The following is a 22456-nucleotide window of genomic DNA, read 5'->3' on the forward strand; positions in this document are numbered from 1 at the left end:
AATGAGGCGAAGGGTTGTTTTGTGGCAAACTCCTGAGGGCTATGATCTCTACATTTTGTACTTGGTGGGGTCATCTTCTTCCTGGTCACAACTTAAATCATCATTCTGTGCCTGAACCATCCTGAATATTCAATGGCATCCTTTGCATATGCTATGATGTGTGAGGTTCTCACCTGTAGCTTGCAAAAGTCCAGCCCACCATACAGATTACAAGAACCTCTAAATGGCATCTTTATTTTTTGCAATTGCAAATATTATTTATTTATTTATTTATTATGTCATCACTGAGTAGGGTTTTCTATGTTCTTTCCCAAATATTTTTAAGAGCTTGTGAACTACATATTGACTGATGGAACCACCCCACATTTTTATGCTCCCATCAAATACTAATCTGAGACATAATCCAGACAGGCACATTTGTTGCAACTTTTGCAATGTGCAATAAAAATTCTTTTTTCGAGTTCACCACACGTTGAAGGAACAGAACACAATTATCGGATGACAAATGTTTTGTCAAGGGCCCTTGCACCATTTTCTGGAATTTGTTTAATAAGGAGGTCTTTACTTTTGAATAGAATATCATGAAGGCAAATTGGCCAGAAATACTAGCAGTGCTAGCAAGAGTGCATGAAATTATTCCCAAAGACTATGACAAGATTTCTCCTACTTTGGCCTAATGCAAAAAGTCTTGTGCAGCATTTCTTGTTGCTCTAAACGAATTATGTCTTTGTTAGTAATTTTCACACACTCTCTCTCATTCTGTTTTCACCTGTTCATTGTTCATTTTGCAAGATTTGCAGGTTCTGGGAAATGGTGCAATAATGTTTGTTTGATGGATGGCTGCCATCCAAGAATTATGTGGTCTTCATCCAAATGCTTCTGAAGATGCTTCTATCCCTAGCAGATTATATAAGGCTTTCAAAAAATTGTTTTGTCCAGCTCATTTTAGTAAAGTTCAATATTGCACAGCAGTGGCCTGTGTATTTGAATGCATGCTTTTAAAAGAAACTGCAGGGTACAATTGAACTCAGTGCAATTTTAGTAACCGTGGAACTTCAGTTTCCCTAGAAACTGAGTAAGCCTAGAAACGAGGCATAAATCAAGCCATTTAAAATGGCATATCCAGCTGTTTTCAAAAGATACATATTTTTAAAATGAAATGGTGTTTAATCTTAAAGCTTATTGCCGCCATACTTTTGAGTATGAGCCCCCCTCCCTCTTGTAAAAGGCTGCAGCTGATGTACTCTAATGCCTATTGTTAATCTTGTAACTGGGTTCAAGGCCTAACTTTTCTAAAGACTCCAGTTCGATTTTATCATCCTGGTCCCGCCACACAGAGGCTGTTCAGACGATGGTGATGAAGAACTTTAGTGGAGAAGGCACCTGCTGAATCTCTATTGGCAGAACGGGCCATTAACACAGAAGGCTCGGTTTTGTGTTGATGTCAAATGAGCCTCACCAACGTGGGGCAACCAGCAATGCTCCTACAGATAATCTCAGTGGTCAAGCTGGCATTCAAGGGTTCAGGTGGTCCCCAAGGTAGCCTGGACACAGTGGGGAGTAAGGAAAGGTGAGCTCAGTGCTACTGAGATAGGCACACTAGTCTGCTCTTTCTCTCTGGGCTCCGGCTGAGGAAGGTCCCCATTACAGTGATTATGGGTAATGCAACTTAGGTCACACTCTACTTCATTAGTGCTCTTTCAGAAGACCATTGCCAGCACATAGGTCTGATGCTTCGATGCTTGGATTGGCTTCCCTTTTGCTACAGGGTCATTTCAAGGTTCTTATGAAGCCCTTAACAACATGGTTCCAGGACCACCTGGTTCTTTATATCCTGGCCAAACCACTGAGATCTTTGGGGGAGTCTCCTTTGACGGTCCCCCATGGCTCATAACTACTAGAAGGCATGGATGCATTGTAGTGGGCCCAAGCCTATGAGATTAGATCTTGCTGTTCCTGACTTTCTTGCTCCCACAGCATTTTAAGATAGTTTTCAGTTTTATGATAAACATTTAAAATGCCCAATAATAATAATAATTTACAATAAGCATTTCAAAATGCCTAGTAATAACAATAATAATACCCCAAGATTGTTTGTGAAAGGGAAGCCAGCTGAGGGGAAAGTGTTCTTTCAAAGCTCTGAGGTGCATGTCCTTGAGAACCAGTGCTTAATACCCACCAAAACTACGCTGTTCTTCCAAGTATGTGGACAGGAAACCGACTTTGGTGTTGCCTTTCAGAAGTGTTTGTGTTAAACTTCTTGAAAGCCCTTTCATGCTGCTGTTCTTTTAACTCCACATGCCGCTTACTGGAACCTGCCTGGCACTGCAGCACTTAGTCCTTCTCTGGAAGTCATATGTCCTGTTTGTCCTTTAGTTAATTTGCAACAGACAAAAGTATGAAGCTACACTTTGGAACGGCAAATATTTACCTCAGGATCTCACTCATTTGGAATAATAACATTGCAACTTGATTTGCACGGGAGTCAGAAAAGTAAGAGAGAAGCTGTCCCGTTGGTAAGATTTGCAAAACTAAATTCATTTTAAAAGGATATAATGGAAGGGAGGTCAATTGAAAGTGGTCACTAGTTAATTCACTGCTGTATTTTAAACACTGAGGGTTTGTGTGTGTTTTCGGGCAGTTCAAAATGTATCTCCTACTTTTGAATGCCTTACTACTCTTAAGGGGCGATGTGAATAGCTCCACAGGGATTCTCCTCTGTATTTTTGAACTTTTTTGTTGTTCCAAAAGTAATCCCTATAAGAAGATGCATCTACAGTGGTGGCATTTCATTGGTAAATCCTTAAAATGTTTGGGATTAATGCCTTACATTACAAGCAACTATGGAACTGCACCATTTGCTTGGAATAGCTGTACCAAAAATAGGAAGCTGCTATATACCAGGTTAGGCTATTTGTCCACCTAGCCCAGTACTGTCTACTTTGGCAGCAGCTCTCCAGGGTCTCAGGCAATGCTTTCTTAATGCTTGCCATGTGACTCTTTAAAACGTTCTCAGACTGGTATCCCTAAGGCTGTGTTGTTTACATTCAAGCTAAGCAATATTTAAAACCAAGCTCTTTTCTTATTCTGCATTCACACATCTCCTTCTTCCTCTGGGAGCCTTGAAGGAGGGAGACCCTGCTTTCTAACCCACATTATTTTGAATGCAACTCTAAAACAGTTTGTGTATATTCCAAAGCCCACTCCTAGAACACCCCATTTTTAATTTTTCATCTAATCAGAATGTCATTGTTATACCTATTTGGGAATGACACTGCAGGGGTCTTTCCATTCGCATTCACATTGTTCAGCCTCAAACTAAGATTTAAAAACTTAGTCACTAAGTATTGAAGAGGAGAATTAAACTTGGCAAGTGGCTTGGGTGGCTGCAAGGATAAAATGGGGAGGGGGGAGCCTATTTAATCTTAGGCTGTGTAGATACCATACACAGTTTGTTAAATGTGCTGGGAATTGTAGCTCTGTGGTGGGTAAACTACAGTTCCCAGGATTCTTGGGCTGGGAATGTGCTGTAAATTTATAATGTGAATTCTGCCTTAGAGGAGCCTTTTCCGAATTTGGATGCCTCCAACTTCCATCATTCCCAGTTAGCATGGCCAATGGGCAAGGCTGGTGGGAGCTGGAGTCCACCAATATCTGGGAACCCCAGGTTAAGGAAGCCAATTTTGGAGAAAATATTAGATATGAGTATGATGCATGGGATAAATATACCCTCCAACATTTCTCTGATGAAAATAGGGATGTCCTATTCAGTTGTTGTTGTTGTTGTTGTTGTTGTTGTTGTTGTTATACCCTGCCCATCTGACTGAATTGACCCAGGCACTTTGAGCAGTTTCCAATGTATGTATATAAAAACATAATAAAACATTAAACATTCCAAACCTCACTCTACAGGACAGCCTTCAGATGTCTTCTAAAGATTATATACATTAGTTATTAATCTCCTTGGCTCAGGCATTGCATAACTGCATACCCTCCAATGTTTCTCTGATGAAAATAGGGGTGTCCTAAGGAAAAGCAGGACATTCTGGGATCAAAAATTCTGGGACTGCAAAAATAAAGCATCTTCATCCATTTCTCTAACCTATTTTCACTTTATTCACCAGAAAGAAGTTCATTGCTGTACTCCAACATGAAATCTGCCTTTTTTCTTGTCTTACTTGAACTGTGGGCTGGCATGGGCTTATCGAATGAAACAGCTGGTGCTTCAGGGGTGGAGACAGAGCAGAGTATCATCCTGAACCTCTGGCCTTTCAATGACACTGATAAACTATCCCTATATAATACTGTGCCAGATCCATCTGGGGAAGAGTTTGTGCCGGAGTCCTCCATGCGCAACTTCACAGAAAAGAACACCAATTTTGGATTTAAACTCTACAGAAAAATAGCGCTGAAGCATGACAACAATGTGTTCTTTTCCCCAGTGTCCTTGTCCTTCGCTTTGGCAGCCTTCTTGCTGGCTTCTGAAGGGGAGACACGCCACCAAATGCTTCAGGCTCTAAACCTCCACCTTCTGGATGACAAAGAGAACCGGCTGCCATCTTTGTTCCAGCAGCTAAGTGTCAGCCTCGCCAAGAACAAGGAGTTCACTCTTTTGCAGGACAGCTTCTCTTTCGTCCAGAAAGGCTTCCAGATCAAGGACGTCTTCCGCAACTTGTCCAAGCGATACTTCGATATGGAGTTTCTGACGGTTGATTTCCGCAACTCTACTCATGCCAAGAACTCCATCAACCAACATGTGAAACAAAAGACTAGAGGGAAAATCCCTAGCTTGTTTGATGAAGTCGATCACCAGGCTAGAATCATCCTGGTGAACTGCATTCTCTTTAAAGGTAACGATTATTGTGATCACAGATATCTTTGCTGTTTTTTGTTTCGTTTCTTAAGAGAGGTGAACAAAGCTGTGGTTAACAGCTAGGTTTATGGAAGAGTCTTTCTGCCTGCCAATCTACATTACCAGCAAGACCAGACCCTCCAAGTGTGCCTATTTTCCAGGGACTGTCCCGAATTTACAGAAGCCATCCTGGTGATCCCACAATGTCCTGCTTTTCCTTAGGACACACCTATTTTCATCGGAGAAATGTTGGAGGGTATGGAATAGGATGTCCCCAGGGCTTTTTTTCAGCTGGAACTCACCAGAACTCAGTTCCGGCCCCTCTTAGGTGGGCGTCATTGCCATTCTAAGAGAATGAGGGAGGTGTTCATGGTGAGTTCCAGCCCTTCCTTTTCTAGAAAAATAGCACTCAACATTTCTACTTTCACTGGAGAAATGTTGGAGAGCATGCGAGTCTTATCACCACATTAATTCCTTTTCTCTCATTTCTCTTGTTCCTTTATTGGCACCTGAAGGGTCAGGTGCTTCTCGTTAAGGGGTTCTAGGGACCAGCTGTCCATCCCTAGACTAGGGCTATTCCAGAGAAATCTAGGTATCTGATGCTAGCATTGTTGCCATAATTGCCCCCAAAAGCAGTACAGTCATACCTCGGGTTAAATATGCTTCGGGTTGAGCGCTTTCGGGTTGCAATCCACGGTGACTCAGAAGTAGCAGAACGCGTTACTTCCGGAATTTGCCGCTCACGCATGCGCAGACGGTCAAAATGACTTCACGTGCATGTGCGGAAGCGGCGAATCGCGACCCACACAGGCGTGGGTTACATTCACTTCAGGATGCTAACGGGGATCCGGAACGGATCCCTTTAGTATCCAGAGGTACCACTGTAACCAAATCTATAAAACAGGAGTGACCAGTCACCTCTCACCAATGTAGTGTAGCTATGTGAACCTTCGAACCACACTCAGGGTGAAGTTGTGTTCTGCTTGCAATCTGCCCCTGACCTCCATGCAGAAGGTGGAAGTTGTAAAAGGAGCTCTCTCCTCCCACGTATTCAATGACTTTCAGGAAGTGAAAATAGGATTCTTAAAACGTGTACATGTCCATTGCAGCTCTCCCTGCAGCTTTCAATGTAGGAGCTGGTCCTCTCATAAGAACATAACATAAAAATACGAGAAGAGCCCTGCAGGATCAGGCCCATGGCCCATCTAAATACAGCATTCTGGTCTCACAGTGGCCAGAGGCCAATGGGAAGCCTGCAAGCAGGATGTGAGTGCAACACCAGATGCAATTCCCTGCAAGTGGTATTCACAGGCATACAGTGAAGGCAGAATATAGCCATCAAGACTGGTAGCTATTAATAGCCGTATCCTACATGAATGTCTCTAATCCTCTTTTAAAGCCATACAAGTTGGCAGCTGTCACTGTCTCTTGTGGGAGTGAATTCAAAGTTTAAAGATGTGCTGCTTGAAGATACTAAGGAGTTTTCTCCCACAAGATCAAGTGGGGGCCATGAACTTACATGTCTTTCAGAGAGGAAACCAGTGGGTCTGGCACTGTGTTTTGTTAGGAACATAAAAAAAAAAGTCCTCTTGAGTCATTCCAAAGGCTCGTCTAGTTCAGCATCCAGTGACCAGCCAGGTACCAATATCACTCTTCTCAATTGTGATTCCCAGCAATTGTCATTCAGAAGTGCAGTGGCTCCAACCATGAGGTAGAACATCGCCATCATGCCTTGTAGCCATTGGGAGCCTTTCTCCTCCATGAATTTGTCCTAATCCTCTTTCAAAGTCATCCAGGTTGGTGGTCATCAGCACATCTCTTGGGCTGTCATATAGATGCGGACCCACGTGGGTCTTCTTTGCTATTGCAGAATTTCGCACATTGGCAAAAATCAAGGCCATCTGCGTCCTCCCTCAATTTCTGTCAACCCTTTTAATAAGTGGAGAAAAAGACTGCAAGGAATGTTTCCAGCCACTGGGTGTTGCTTGTCAGGAATATTTTCAAAGGGCTCCATGGCAACCAAAAAGACACTGCAATTAAATATCCCCTAATTTCTCTCTTCTATATTTTTAGCTCCTGTTCTGATTTTTCACTCCTTCACTAATTGTTGAGTTGCGATAAAGTGTGCTGATGAGAGAAAAAGAAGATAGAGCTATCTTGAGTGCAGGGAGGCTACAGAAGCTCCATTGGCTTCGGTGGGCTTTAAGCAACCTACAAGTATGCAGGATGGCACCCCTTCTGTGATTGAAAGGGCAAGCCTGGGAGGTCTAAAAGGTGACTCATAGAGAAGAAGAGAAATTATGTGGAGTGGGGAGAAAAAGATGTCATAGAATCATAGAATCGGAAGGGACCCTGTGGATACCCAGTCCAACCAAGATGCAGTTGTCCCTTCTGGGGATCAAACCTACAACTTATCAGCACCATGCTCTAATCAACTGAGCTATCTAGCCAACTGTTCAGGGTGGGGACAAACAAGAGACTTTTGAAGGTGTTATGATAACCCAAAAGCCACATTTCCTTCTGGGCAATTTTCCAGGCAGGACCAGAGGCAAAAGTGGGAACAGCAATGAATGTAAACTGTATTTTTGTACAATAAGCTAGTTCCTGCACATGCACACACAAACCCCATCTCCATACTCCCCACATAGAAGCCTGAGGCATCATCACACTTCAAGCACACCTTTCATCACGACAAAAATCTGTATGAAGTATGGCCAACAGAGGCATGGCTTGGGAAGGAGCTGCCTTTGAGGGCTATACACCAGGAACTGTATTAGAAAAGCAGTGATCAACCATCCAAAGTTACATGCTTTGAAGTCCCATTCATTTCAGCAGAAGGGTTAAGCACATGCTGAAATGGCAATCAATGGGGACTTGGCTTTGTCCGGATTGTCCCTGAAGTTTCCTGCAGCTGATGTGGATTATGTCAGCATTATAGAATAAATGGTTGTTTTTCTGTGTCTATTCTCAGGCAACTGGCTACACCCGTTTCCTCCCAAGCACACAGAACTGGCCACCTTCTATATTGACAATTACAGGAATGTCCAAGTGCCGATGATGTCCAAGACAGAGAGGGTTGCCATCATGTACGATAAGAGCTTGAGCTGTGTCGTGCTGAAGCTGCCATACAAAGGGAGCGCACACATGCTAGTCGTCATACCTGAGAAGGGTGCTGATTTTATGTCCATTGAAGACCATTTAACAAATGAGCTGGTGGAGTCTTGGCTTACGACCATGAATAGCAGGTACAGGAAATGTTGTGCTTTTTGTTGCTAAGATGCTAGATTGATGCAAGCTAGAATATTCAAAGGAGAAGGAAAGAAAGAGGGCAGTGTAGCTGAATAAGGAAGGAAAGGGGTTTAACTATGATGGATCCCTGGAGCTTGTCACCTTTTCCACAAAGACAAGTTCTTTGCTTTCACTTCTTCTGGGAAATGATCAAGCACTGGTCCACAAACACAAACACACACACACACACACAAAATATTAAACATATATATATATATATATATATATATATATATATATATATATATATATATATCCTGTATCTAGGCCCAAACTTCCTACAGTATGTAGAGATGATGGGAACCATAGAAGTTACATTTCCCATGGCTCCCGGCATCACAAATGAACATTTTATAATGAAATGATTTTAGAATGTTGTATTATTTTACTGTTGTTAGCCACTCTGAGCCCGGCTTCAGCTGGGGAGGGTGGTATATAAATAAATTATTATTATTATTATTATTATTATTATTATTATTATTATTATACGAACAAATGAACTACATTAAGGGATTTTATATGTTTGTCAAAGTCCACATTCTATGAATGATATAGTTGACTCCCCTACACAGGGGTTACATTCTGGGGATAGTGCATAAAGCCAAAATCATGTATAGTCAAAACACTCTTCCTGCGCTTCTGAACACCCTCCCAAGGCCACCAAACACTCTCCTTATACCTCCAAATGCTCTCCCAAGTTGAGTGCAATGGTGGAGGGGGGGATTGCCGATATCTCCCCCCGGCCCTCCTCTTTTTTTATATATATTCATTCAAGTTAAATGTGCATAAGTTGCGCGTCAACTGCATCAGTGGATATACCAAGTCTTTTAGATGATATATTATACACATTAAATGGTGAATGTGCAGTCTCCAAGAGAATAATAATAATAATAATAATAATAATAATAATAATAATAATAATTTATACCCCGCCCATCTGGCTGGGCTTCCCCAGCCACTCTGGGCGGCTTCCAAAAGAATATTAAAATACTGTGATACATCAAACATTAAAAGCTTCCCTAAAGAGGGCTGCCTTCAGATGTCTTCTAAAAGCCTGGTAGTTGTTGTTCTCTTTGACATCTGGTGGGAGGGTGTTCCACAGGGAAGGCGCCACTACCGAGAAGGCCCTCTGCCTGGTTCCCTGTAACTTGGCTTCTCGCAGTGAGGGAACTGCCAGAAGGCCCTTGGTGCTGGACCTCAGTGTCCGGGTAGAACGATGGGGGTGCACACTGACCAAGCAACACTCATTGCTTTCCATATTCCCTGAGTTCATTCAGAGAATATGCAGACTGAGAGGGCAATAAACAAAATCCCCTGCTTGTAGAGCTGCCATACGTCTGGATTTCCCTAGACACAGCCAGGAAACGGGCTTGAAAATGGAGTCTAGGGAGGATTTCTGTGAATCGGCAAAATGTCTGGGGAAACCCGGATGTAGGGCAAGTAGGGTTTTATTTTTTAAAAAAAATTCAACAAACCCAGAAAAGCCCATTAAAAGCTCAACAAATTGGGGGGGGGGACCACACACAACTGAACAACTTTGACTCCCCCACACCTCACCCCTGCAAATGAAAGCTCAGCAACCTTTGTCCGGATTTTTACTTTTGGGAATATGGCAACCGTACCTGTTTGTCAATGTTCATTTATGCCCATTCTTCATAGCTGTCCAGTCAATGTGCACAATGAGACGTTTTTATGCACAATCTCCATTCAACTTACATTCATCACCAAATATTGTTTCTTTGCATTACAGGAAAATGGACATTTACTTTCCAAAATTCAAGCTAGACCAGAAATACCACATGCATCAATTACTTCAAGATCTGGGAATTAAAGATCTTTTCTCCAATGAAGCAGACCTCAGCCACCTCACAAATGAGAGAGATGTAAAAGTATCCCAGGTAAGTGTGACCACTTTTCCTGCGGAAGTGCATGCTACCCCATTTCACAAGGCACAATAGCCCCAACATTGAGATCCAGGCACACTGCTGGGTAGCATTTGTTCAGTGCGCTGGGAAGAAGATGGGCATTGCCAGATTAGACAACGCTGATCACCCATTTGGAGGCAGGAAAAGAGGAAGGAAACTAGGATCTTAAAGCAATCAAGTGATGGTGCTTAGGTTGCTTTGGTGGTGTGCACGTATCTCTGACCTACCCAATAATTTGCAGACTCCTGTGCTGGATTTGAGGTGTTATCGCTTTTGCAGGACCCAATCCCAAAGAGTCATCTGTGTGCAGAACCTTGTTGCAGTTGTGTGGATAACCACCTTTGCTGGAATGGGACAACATGACTGCAATTAACATAAAAGTTTTTGTTATATTAATTGCAGTGGTGGAGCAGCCTTGAGAGATCAAGAGAGGGTGCAGTTTAAGCAGAAGATTGGCACCTTCTCTCTTTGCCATGGTGCTAGCAAAAATCACCTTTCTGAACTTGCTATCACAGCCTTTGCCAACCTGATGCCCTCTAGATTTTCTGTGGTCCAACCCCCCAAACTTGAGGGAAGCACGTTGGCAACGGTTGTGCTATTTGAAGTTGCTTCAACAAAGTCCTGTTCCCATATAAATCTCTAATGACCCCCATGAGGGGTACCCAGCATAGCGCCCTCCAGATATTGGACTACAACTCCCATCAGCTCCAGTTAACATGACCAATGGTGATCAGTGTCGCATGAAATGCAGGCTGCTTTACTATGAAACCTCATCCATATCCAACGTTCTCAGGTTCTCCAAAGAGCAGCTATTGAAGTGGATGAGTGGGGAACCGAAGCTGTAGCTGCCAGTGGGTCGGAAATCATGGCATACTCGCTGCCGCCAGTCATCCGTGTGAACCGGCCGTTCCTTTTTATGATCTATGAAGCGAGCATAAATGCATTGCTGTTCCTTGGCAGAGTTATCGACCCTACGGAGCTGTGAATAAAAGCCACACATTTCTATTTGGTCCATCTTCTTTTAGTGGTCCATTATGGGTTGAGCTACATGTTACATTAAGCATGCCTCTTTTCAAACTGTGTTTATTGCATTTCCTCTTCCAGAAAAAAAAAAGCTGGTGTTTGGGACCACAGCACATGGGGAAGAGATCACCTCTTTCCTTCCTACAAATGGTTCAATTGGAGACAGCTGCTCTTTGCCTCTAAAGGTGCTGTTTGCATCTCCGCAACACCTGCAACGAGGAGCTTGCAGGTCTTACTCATGTGAAAGGGGCCATGTGGGGAAAGGAGATGAGAGGATGCATATTTAGCCCTGGGGTTGGGTCCTCCCTCTTCCACCATAACTATCATCGCAGTGGACCATAATTGCTAGAGCAGGGAGCCTCTCCTGCATGCAGAAACATCTTGTGTGGTGCAGAATCCAAGATGCTCAGGGTTCTAGATCACATAGAGAGCCTCCACGTTTAAAGCTGTCTCCCTGATTCAGGCATCCCAACATGACAGTGAGAGAAGCGATGCAGCTCTGGGGATGAGGCGGACATTCCACAAACACAGCCCCTTTCACCACACTTGTCCCATTCATGCAAATAATGCCTAAGAACTGCAGTCAGAACTCGTTCTGCTCCTAATGCTGCTCAGTAAACACACTGATAGTTCAGCTATGTTGTTGCTTTTTCTCACAAGGGTTAGCAGCCAGGGAACCTCTCCCCTCTCCATTTGTTATTCACCACAGATGTCTTTCTGATGAGGCCATGCATCAGATGTTCAACACACACACACAAACAAACATCCCAAAGATGGAGGTCTGAACCTTGCCTGTTGCATTGCTACCCGAACACTAGCAAGATCTCAGAAGCTAAATTCGAAATTCACACTTCTCCAAAATTTGCACTGCTGTTCTCAGTCATATGCATGTTCAAAGGTCATATGCATGTATTTCTGAACGTTAACATTAAGGAACGCATATTATGGGAAATTGCTTTGCAAAAATGTCATTCCATGACACCCTAATCTCTCAGCCACTCCAGGGGTTCCTGCCCTTATTTGGCTCAGTTGCCTTGGAATGAAGCAGACTGTGGTGTATTTCAGATATATTGGCTTTATTTATACATATACACAACCTGAGCAGAGGATAGAGGGGCTCACAGCATTAACACAATGACAGCTTTAGGTTTCCAGGGGAGCACCACCAAAATCCAGCACCAATCCAATGTGTGTCTCTCTGTCACTAGCATCCAGCCTGCCAGCTCTCTCATTATTATTATTATTATTATTATTATTATTATTATTATTATTATTATTATTATTATTATTACCCTGCCCATCTGGCTAGGTTTCCCCAGCCACTCTGGGTGGTTCCCAACAGAATAATAGAACAGAATAAAACATTAAAAGCTTTCCTAAACAGGGCTGCCTTCAGATGTCTTCGAAAAGTCTTTGACATCTGATGGGAGGGCGTTCCACAGGGCGAGCACCACTACTGAGAAGGCCCTCTGCCTGGTTCCCTGTAACCTCCCTTCTTGCAGTGAGGGAACCGCCAGAAGGCCCTCAGAGCTGGACCTGAACAATGGGAGTGGAGACACTCCTTCAGGTATACTGGGCCAAGGCCGTTTAAGGCTTTGAAGGTCAGCACCAACACCCTCACAAAATGTTGTGGCTATTGTCCTTCTACCTAGGTTCACATGCTCTCCAGCCAGATGAGGGGAGTGGGGAAATGCTTACCCCGCCTCTGGGAGAGATTCATCACCTGGCTCATTCTTTGAGATGCTGATGAGCAGTGAACTGGCCAGCTAAAGCCATTGCCTTGACAGGGACTAGGTTGACCGGTCCCTTTTACGTTCAAGCTTCACAGATACAAGAGCCCGATAATATGAAGCGACCCAGAGGGGACATCCAGAATGACCCTCTCCCAACTCATAAGAGGAGATATATGCAGAACTGCACACTAAAGTGCCAGTGCATTTGCATGAAGTGGACATGTGGAGAAATGAACTGAAGAGTGAATAAATGAGAAACGGAGAGGAACTGAAATCAACAGATTTGACCATCTTTAGTGGAGGGTAGGAAGGGATAGCATGGAAAAACCAACCAGCAGACGGGGACATCATCCTAATAAGTGGGAGGAAGGTGTGGTAGAATGTGATAAATGAGGATAAGGCACCCTGAGGATGAACTGGCTAATCTCCTGAGGCTATTGGTCCAGGGGCTTTGCCATGCTGGTTCACTACATATGCTGCAAGTAAGCATATGTTAACTCTTCATGTCACTTTAAACCTGGGAGGCAGGAGATAGGGACCACCACACACCTGCTAAAGCTGGGCTGCAACACCCCAGAAATCTCTTTCAGTATTAGACTGTATTGACGCTGCACCAAATTTTCACGATGTTTGGTTTTTGCAGTGATAGTTCCTGTTCTGTAGGTACAAATATTTTAATTCCTCCTGTCTTTACATGCCAGTTCAAAGACATTCCCACCCCACCTATGTGCTGCTGCTGCTGCTGCGCTTGGACTCTTAAATATTACCAACAAGGCACCAATCTTTTGCATGCCGAGAGGGAATCATAGATCAGAGTTGGAAAGGAGCCTCAGGATCATCTAGTCCAACTCCCTGCAATGCAGGAATATGCCGTTGTCCCTTACAGGGATTGAATCTGCAACCTTGGTACTATCAGCACCACGCTCTAACTAGCTGAGCGATTTGAGAACCAGCTAGATTGGGGTTTATCTCCATACACCTTCCTTTCCCCATCTAAAATTACTGTCATCACCCAAACCACTAAGGTGTCCTTTGCCCTGTAGAAGCCACAGTTGCAACTTCCCAGGGTGAATCTTAAATCCATTGCATCCATTGGGCATTTCATGGACTGGCCCTGTGTCGCCCTGCTGGTGCAGCATCTTCTACCTTATCCATGTGGCTCCCATCTATATTTCTTGCCAAAAGATTTTCTTATACGCATATCAATAAGTTATGGGCAAGGATCATGACTATTGTGTGTGAAGGGAGTGGTCACACCGCAGGACTCTGTGACCCGGACTTCCTCTTGCTAGCCACATTGGGAAAGCCAAAGGCACTGGTTTGCAATTCAACCATATTGTGCGGTGCAGTTTTCCAGCCCGATAACAAGTACAGAAATGCATATACGGTGGTGAAGTTTAAATTGTTAATGAAAATATATTAATGAAAATCCTACAAAAGTGCATTATATTAGGGGAAACCGTTCTGGGGAAAGAATTGTATTGGGCAAGATTGTACACAAAAATGTGTGTACTGGGAGAAATTTGCTCTAAAATGCTGATGAACCTCGATGAAAACTTGAAAATAAATCAATCAAGAAACTTATGTGGAAAACTGAACTCAAGAGTGGAAAAATAAGAGAAACCGAAACTAACCCATCCCTAGTTCTATATCAGCCTTTGGCTATAGAAATGTAAAATATTACACTAGTGTTAGGCCTGGAGCCAGAGCTGCTGGTATAGTGAACATAGGATCCATGTCTTTATGTCTCAACTGCACTTCTTAATTGCAAAAATTAGATCTCTCCCACCCAAAACATGCAAGTACTTTCATATCCTACGTTTTATTGTGCGTAAAGCATTCATTATTCCACATTGTAAAAAGTAACCACACACATATTCATTCACAAATTAGATTATCTTTATCATACACCAATATATTTTAAAAAACAGATTTCTGATATCAATATAGTTTTGCTGATTGCATTTCTGAAATAGAGAAGCTGACAATAGCTTCATACAGTCTCTCTCAAGTATTGGCATAAATAGAACTTTTTAAATAGAACTGCATGTTGCAGGCAAATTTTGATAGAAATGTTAGGAGGAATACAAACAAAATGCCGTTGACATAGCTAAAAGCATGATAGCTTGAAATAACAACTAATTAAAAACTAGATTGCATTATTTCTAAAGTGTTGGATAAAGAGAAACTACAACCTGAAATACTAGAAGTTAAAACAAAGTATTTATACAACGAAACTGAGATATGAAACTCATGAATAATCATTTATATGCATTTTTGGAGGTATTTGTTCTTATTAAAAGGTGAAAGGAAAACCCTCTTGAGAATTTGTATACACCAGGTAAGCAATCTTACTTAAAATTATAGCACAACTGTATTGTAAATGACTACTCAATATTTCTTTGTCCATGCTTCCAGGTTCAATACTAAAGCTTTTTTTCAGAGATAAGATGTTACTTGGTCGGTTATTCCTATATGCAGAGCAATTTCACCTATATGGTCCTATTTCCATAGCAAATATATAGTAGGAGCCCTACACTCATAAATAAGTATATTTTAAAGTAGGGGGCACTTGTATTCCAATTTGAAGAACCTGAACTATTAAAAGGCATAATTGAGAGGGAGGAAGGGGAGGTAAAACCCTGTCTCTTTAGCTGCAGCAGTTTTTAAGCACATTGCTAAAGTAACATTGAATTAAACACTTCACTTACAACATTGGAATTCTGCACATATTACATTATTTCTATGAAGATATTTTACAACATAGGAATTTATTTAACTGACAAAAGATGTTAACATTGTGAGATGCAGTCAGTCTCTCCTCTCTGGTCCTTATTGTTCAAGATTTTACTCCAACTCCTGCCAATCCTTTATCCACGTTGCCTCCAGTGGTCTTTGGTGTGCATCCTTTTTTTCACCAGCTCTAGGAGTTTGACTTCCTATTTTTCCTTCAGGCAAAAACAAAAGAACCCAAATCACACAAGTCAGATTGGAACAGAATAAAGCAGGACTGCTTTTAAGTATATCAATTGGGGGGGTGTGTTTGACTTAGTACAGTCATATTTAAAAAATTCTTTCCAATGGACTTTGTGATCCTCAACACATTTATTGCAAGGTAAAAACCCAAAGCCATTCTCCTCCCTTGACTAGAACAAGAAGATATGATATCTGTGCCTCAACTTTGGTGTCTCTGTGTCCCATCCCTGCATCCCTCCAACGTCACCTTGGCCACCATAAAGGCTTTGGTGTACAGAAGTCTGGCTTCCCAAATGCAGATGGAATTCTCCCTCACGTAAAAGAACTTGCACATCTGTTTCTATGCAGAGAATCAATCAATGAATGCATTCTTTGGTATTGATTCCACCATTCCATACTTTGAAATGAGCGTGGAAACTCGCATTTGCTAAACAAAGGCACACATTGGGGCCTCAACTTGAGGCAACAATCTAGAGAGGACTAAATCTATTAATTCAGTGTATTTTATTAGAAATATGAGCTATCACAGTATTATTTCTCATCAGTTTTTAAAAACTGATCAACAGTTCAAAGTAGGCAGGATGCAATCTGCTTCTAAATTTCACACTGGTTCATATGGGGCCCTTAGTCAAACTGTGCCTTGGCAATACATTTTCTCCTGATTCAAAAGAGGAGCCACAGAGCATAAAAACCCATTAAGTATCCCTGAATACAACATACAGTCTACGGTGGGAACTATGGCATGGCAGTGGTGAGGGATAAGAATGTTCTGTTCTCCACCTCCCTGTGCATATGCTCAGTGTCAACTGGAAGGGCCATTTCAAGTGGTTAACCGGCTATTACATCTTTGTTTCTCCCAGCTAGAGGCTGATGCCTTGGCAGCCGACTAAGACTGACTTTCTAAACTCTTTGGCTGGGATCCAAAGAACTGCACTTCTAGTTCTGCATTGCTGGGGGGAAGTAGCACATCATAACATGTATCAAACTGATTTGGAAACTGGGGTTTTCGTAAACACTCTTTGTTGCAAAGCATAGGTCTGTGTCTCTTTTGTTTAGTGAGGGGGGGGGGAGTCAACAACTCCACTGGGCACACCCAAGTCTAACCATTAGCTCACTTGATCTTAGCCATAAACCACATATTGGAGGCATGCATACAGGCACACGCACACACACGCACACACGCGCGCGCGCACACACACACACACACACACACACACACACACACCTGCCTTCCTCATCTGATCTGTGTTGATCAGGGAAGGAGAGGGCTTATTGTCCCCTTCTACTCTTCAGATGATTGAGCTGAGGACTGAGGAGGGATGATTTGCATTTGTATGTCGAGGGCTGAAAAGAGTTATTGAAATCTATCCACCCATGCCACTGCCATCATAGATGGAAATCACCTACTCCTTGATCAATCTGGAGAGGAGATGATTTGATCACCCAGCACACTTTGGCCCTGCTCTCTGGCTTTGCTATAGTGAGCAATTTCGCCCCTTTCACTTTCTATCCTCACTGTTTGACAAATCTCGGGGGGGGGGCGCAAAATGACTCCTTCATTGTAGTTCTATGCTGATCAGAAACAGGAAAGGGAACTCAGGGCTGTACTTATGTCTCCCAAGTGCTAAGGACTCAGGAAATGTTAAAGCATGCCAAAGTCCTCCCTCCTGTTCTGTTCTGCTTCAGTTGAGGGAAGGGCTCTTCCTCAGAGGTGGTCCAGGGGGTGATGTGTATCTCAGACCTCTGTATTTTCCCCTACAGCTCTTTCCACAGATTCTACTGCCAGGCTGCAGACCCAATTGGATGGTGGTCTTGGGGCCAAAAACAAATTGGGGGGGGGGATCAGACCCAGTCTATGGGGCAAAGTAGTTTGCCACTACTGTTCTTTATCTTGTCTTAAGCAAGGACTTGTTTCCATAAACTGTGAGAAAATATGACCTAAAAGCAACTACCCTCCTTAAACTTAAGATGGTAACAGAGCTCGGCTGAGAAGTCAAGTCCTCCCAGCTCACACTGTGTTCAGCCAGCACTGAGCAATGTGTCTTAAAGTATACATGAAAAGAAGCATTATAGATCACTGATACGTGAACAACTCACTTCTCGTTAAAGATACCTGTCTTTTGGGAGCAGATGTTAAATTACTGGAATTAATTAGAATGTTGCCATGTACTTCAGCACTGTATGCCCATGTGGTAAATTATTACGCACACTCTCGCCCTAACCCATATTGCAGTGATTCATCTTACAAAGTAAGGACACCTGATTCCTCTCCAGATATATATTCAAATCTGTTGCCATGTAGGAGTGTAAGTGTAAGCTATTATGTTGAGAGAAAATTTCTAAAGCCCTTCACAATGAGCAGACACACAGAGGATAATAAAAACAAGCCCAGCATAACAGCATAATAGTAGCAGAACAGATTCTTTTGTTAATCCCCATGTTTATGATTCAGGGCTGCCGTCTATTCTAGGATGACTCATTTAACGCAAACTCATTTAGCAATGAGTTTGTATGTGCTTCCTTCCTGCCCCCCTGAAGAATACCTCCCCTATGTGTGGTCTCCTGTGGGTTTGAGGCACTTGCTGGATGAAACCCTTCCACATTCTACCATGTGCTACAAATGAAATTCATGGGCCTTCTATAGCAGAGGGCTGATTCAGATATCTGGGGGTTCCCAATGCTCCGAGCTAAGTAGTACCAAAACACACACACCTTGGGGTGCAACCGTGTGTAACACTCATATTTTCAGGTGGAAATAATACATAACCAGCAAAACCAGATTAAATAACACGTGTGTGCACACTGAACACATGTGCCTTCTAGAATCTCACATTTCTCTGATCCATAAATCTACAGGTAGTTAACCTCCTTCCAGCATTCATATATTGGGGGCACACAAATGCAGTCACACAAAGTTTAGCTATACTAGACAAACCTATGTTGACTTTCCCCAAACAATCCCAGGAATTGTAGTGTGGTGAAGGTACTAAGAATTCTGTTACAAATTCTCAGCACAATCATCTATTACAGTCCATGGAGGGTGAATTTTTTATTTTAAAAAAACCTTATAGTTTCCTCCCCACCCACCCCACCCCCGCAAGAAGTAACCCAAAGCAGTTTACATCAATAAAATATATATCCAATAAGACAAACACAAAATGCATTAAAATATTATCAGGAAATATCCTCATCAAAAAAATGAAAACCAGTTAGGAGGAAATTACTGTTCGCAGTGTAGAACTCTCCCTACCATCCCTTATAGACTTATATACATAGAAACATCTTCAGCACAGACATTATTCTAGCCCTCATGCTAGCCAGGCTGCCAGAATTCTAGTTCTCCTTACATCCAGGGAACAAGAACACCATATTTGTAGTTAGTTTGCAATTCTCATGGCAGGGCCTGTTTCTTTCTCTCTCCCTCTTTATGTGAGCCATTTTGGGAAACAATAATTTTAGGAAATAAGGTAAAATAAGGAAGGAAGGTTGCACATTTTAAACAGTTTTTTGAAGTTTTGATTGTATTGTTTTAGAATGGACATATTTGCCGCTCCATCAGAGGAAGCTTAAGAAATAAATAGCAATAGTTTTCAAAAAAACAGAATAGGCACAGCCTCCCCAATAAGAAATTATCAAATACCAGAGCAGAGGGCTCAATTCTGATTTGCTATGTAATTTAGCTCTAGCTTGTCCAGTCCTATTAATGAATACAACAGATTTGCAACAACTGCAAATCTACTGCAACCACCAGCTCCACACTGATCCTGAGGCTGTGGGTAAATGCAGTAATTTTAAATAACTAGGCTCCTCATATACTTGCAGAAATGCCTACATGGAGAATTTTCTCATCATAAAAGCTAATTAACTAAAAATTCAAGGATGGAAAATTAGCCTTTCACTTTATGGCTGCATAGCCTTAAAATTGTGCCCTAACTTTAGTCGATCACTTACAAGCTAACCTTCCGCGAATGGCTTTCTTTACTCCCGTTGCTCTTCTGATCAACTGAATTACTTGTATTACGAGAGGAAGATGGTAAGGTGGACGCAGAGGAGAACGCAGCAGTCCCACTGGGGTTGCTAGAGCGAGTACGGAAGGAATCATCTGAAAGACAAGGAGGAAATGTTAACACAGTAATTGGCAGTATGTGGGTGCAGCTGTTGCTACCAGAGCTGTGATTTTGTTAGCTGCTTGTACATAATGTTTATAAAGATCATGTGTGCTTGTTTATTTATTTCATTTCTTAAAAAAATTTTTTATTGAATTTTCAAATATTTTACATTTCAAATAATCTTTTATTATACCATACCTTCTTTGACTTCCCTCCCTCCCCTTCCAAGCTTCATTTAACTTATTCACCATTCCTGCATATTTTAGTGTATCCATCTAATTCTGTTCTCCTATCTTACATCACTTCAATATATGTTATACTGTTGAATTAACTTTAATATTGCCCGTGTTTTCAACTGTGCACAATTATTTTCAATATACTCAACAAAATTTTTCCACTCCTCTTTAAATACCTGTTCTTCTTGCTCTCTTATTCTACATATTAGACCTGCTGCTTGTCTATTTATTTCAGTCTGGCCAGCACTAAGGACAATGGGCGCCAAATGTCTTTGAGCACAAGGGGAAACTAATAAAAGAATTCTAATAAACACATTCCCCCCTGAACCCCAAAAAGTTACCAAGCTGCTTACCTGAAAAGGAGAACATAGAACCTTTTCCTACTGCTGAGACTGAAGTATATCCTGTTGAAGAACTTTTGCTGAAGGGGTAGAAAAATATGTGATGATGTTATAAAGAATAACCATCATTAGTCATGGGCAGGCCCCCTCCCTCGCATTTCAGAATGGGCCCAGGTAAATAACAAATAATTTCCCTTCCCAAATGGAAAAGAACTTGCATGATTTAAAATCCCATTCTAGGCACTTCTACCCTCCCTCCACCTTTCCTTTCCTCTTCCCCCAAATGTGCCTGGTGAATTTGTAGCAACGAAGGGTGACACCAGGACCTCTATTATGTATTTATTACAAAACATTTGTATCCTGCCTTTCAGTTCAAAAATCTTCACGGAAGCTCACATCAGAAACTAAAACAATCTATAATACGTTACTAATACAAAGGCTTTAAAGGAGGGGAGAACCAAATTAATGGGTCACAAAATACAGCAGAGACAAAAAAACAACTGCAATAAAAAAATAACAGTGCAAGAATATCCTAATGGTCCATAAATATCAAGACTGAGGCTACTGGTGCTGAGCCTTAAAGGTAAGATAATTCTGCAACCTGGATGCCACTACAGAGAAGGACCTGTCCTGCATCCCAGCCAATCAGAATGCTGGTAACTGACAGGTATGGAATATGTCCTCCAATGATGGACACGATAGGTGGGCAGCTTCACATGAAAGAAAACAATCCTTCAGGTATGGACTTTATACATAGTGACCAGAACCTTCAATTTGTGCCCATAAATGTATTGGTAACTAATAAAGATGGCAAGGCCCAGTTGTGATTCTAGCTGCCACATTCTGTACCAGCTAAAGCTTCTGAACACTCTTTAAGGGCAGCCTCACACAGAGGGATGATCCAATCATCTCATCTAGATAGCACGGAATCTTAGAATTGTAGAGTTGGAAGGGACCACAAGGATCATCTAGTCCAAGCCCCTGCAATGCAGGAATCTTTCCCCAATGTAGCGCTCAAACCCACCACCCACATATTATGAGGCTTATGTTCTACTGACTGAGAACTAGGGCATGTGAGGTAAGGGTGCAAATGGTATACTAACTGAACCTTTGCAAAGGCAGTCCTGTAAAACTGACTCCAGCAGTCCAACCTGGTCAGTAGAAGTGCTACTCCATCCAGAACAGGCTGTAACTTTCATCCCTGACTGGTTCTGCTAAATGACCACTGTATCATTACAGTTTATCACTGTTCTTGCAGATGGAGGAGAAATCAATGTGAAGTTACATGGGGATTGGAATGAAACTTTCAATTGGTTACACACTTCTCCAAATTTTGCAGTGTGGTTTTTGATCAAACATATGCACAAAATGTTTCTTTTTGAGACAAGAGGCACACAAAATGCATATTCGGAAAAATGCATATAAAGCAATAATAGTTTAGATGTGCTTTTTAAAAAAACTGCAAAAACTGGGAAAGAATAGACTGCTAGCCAAGCTAATGCAGAATGGAAATTATCTGATCCATCTATCCCTAACTGCCCATCATTTCTCTAGAAATCAACTAAAGAATAACACCATGCTATTAGTATACAACTAGAGAAAGATAAGTACGTTTTCATAAAGAACAACCAAAGTGGTCTATAGGATTGCCATCTCTATCACAGACACATAGAAAAAATAAATATTACATACCTGGGACACTTGTCTATGTTTCCATATTTTGAGTGCAAGGCTTGACTACTGAAAGACTGGCTTCGAACCAATTTTGACTTTTTCACTTCTTTGCCTAGGGGACAATTAAAAAAACCCAACGCAATTTATTGTGGGCTTATTACATAATTTGCTGGCAAGAATAGGAGGATTCACGCTGCAGGGAAAAACAATTGGAACAGAGACCTAGAAAAGCATGATGGAGTTCTGGCAATCAGTTTTCATCGCTGAGCATAAAGGTCTATCTATAATTTTGTGTGATT

General features: G+C 42.0%; 2 protein-coding genes across 4 annotated transcripts in view; one reads left to right on the plus strand and one right to left on the minus strand.

The window, feature by feature from the left end:
• The first annotated feature begins 2270 nt into the window (after positions 1–2270).
• Positions 2271–11073, plus strand: SERPINA10 (serpin family A member 10). Of its 2 annotated transcripts, none has more exons than XM_083513400.1 (5): positions 2271–2516; positions 4125–4850; positions 7824–8097; positions 9891–10038; positions 10859–11073. In XM_083513400.1, exons 2-5 carry the CDS (start codon positions 4151–4153, stop codon positions 11048–11050), a joined length of 1314 nt encoding a protein of 437 aa, XP_083369526.1. In that variant the 5' UTR covers positions 2271–2516; positions 4125–4150; the 3' UTR covers positions 11051–11073. The 2 variants fall into 2 exon arrangements, with proteins under 2 accessions (XP_083369526.1, XP_083369525.1); XM_083513399.1 differs by having other exon boundaries at positions 2442–2516; positions 4129–4850.
• A 3625-nt stretch (positions 11074–14698) lies between these two features.
• The window catches only part of PPP4R4 (protein phosphatase 4 regulatory subunit 4), an 83413-nt gene continuing 75655 nt past the window's right edge, over positions 14699–22456 (minus strand). Inside the window, exons 22-25 of one of the 2 annotated variants that reach the window (XM_083501703.1) lie at positions 22176–22269; positions 20496–20563; positions 19757–19899; positions 14699–15769 (exon numbers count right to left, since the gene is read on the minus strand). In XM_083501703.1, coding sequence (XP_083357829.1) covers positions 15761–15769; positions 19757–19899; positions 20496–20563; positions 22176–22269 — 314 coding nt within the window. In that variant the 3' untranslated portion in view covers positions 14699–15760. Of the gene's footprint in view, positions 15770–19748; positions 19900–20495; positions 20564–22175; positions 22270–22456 lie in introns of both variants that reach the window. The other variant, XM_083501702.1, reaches the window with a different exon arrangement.

This window comes from Podarcis liolepis (assembly GCF_965112155.1).
Source record: "Podarcis liolepis genome assembly, chromosome: 1".
In the NCBI taxonomy this organism is placed as follows: Eukaryota; Metazoa; Chordata; class Lepidosauria; order Squamata; family Lacertidae; genus Podarcis; species Podarcis liolepis.

Excerpts from the sequence above, each read along its gene's own strand:
- SERPINA10 (XM_083513400.1), top strand. The coding sequence starts at position 4,151 with ATGAAATCTGCCTTTTTTCTTGTCTTACTTGAACTGTGGGCTGGCATG. Across the intron at positions 4,851-7,823 it reads GAACTGCATTCTCTTTAAAG|GCAACTGGCTACACCCGTTT; the intron begins GTAACGATTATT and ends GTCTATTCTCAG. Across the intron at positions 10,039-10,858 it reads GAGATGTAAAAGTATCCCAG|GTTCTCCAAAGAGCAGCTAT; the intron begins GTAAGTGTGACC and ends CAACGTTCTCAG.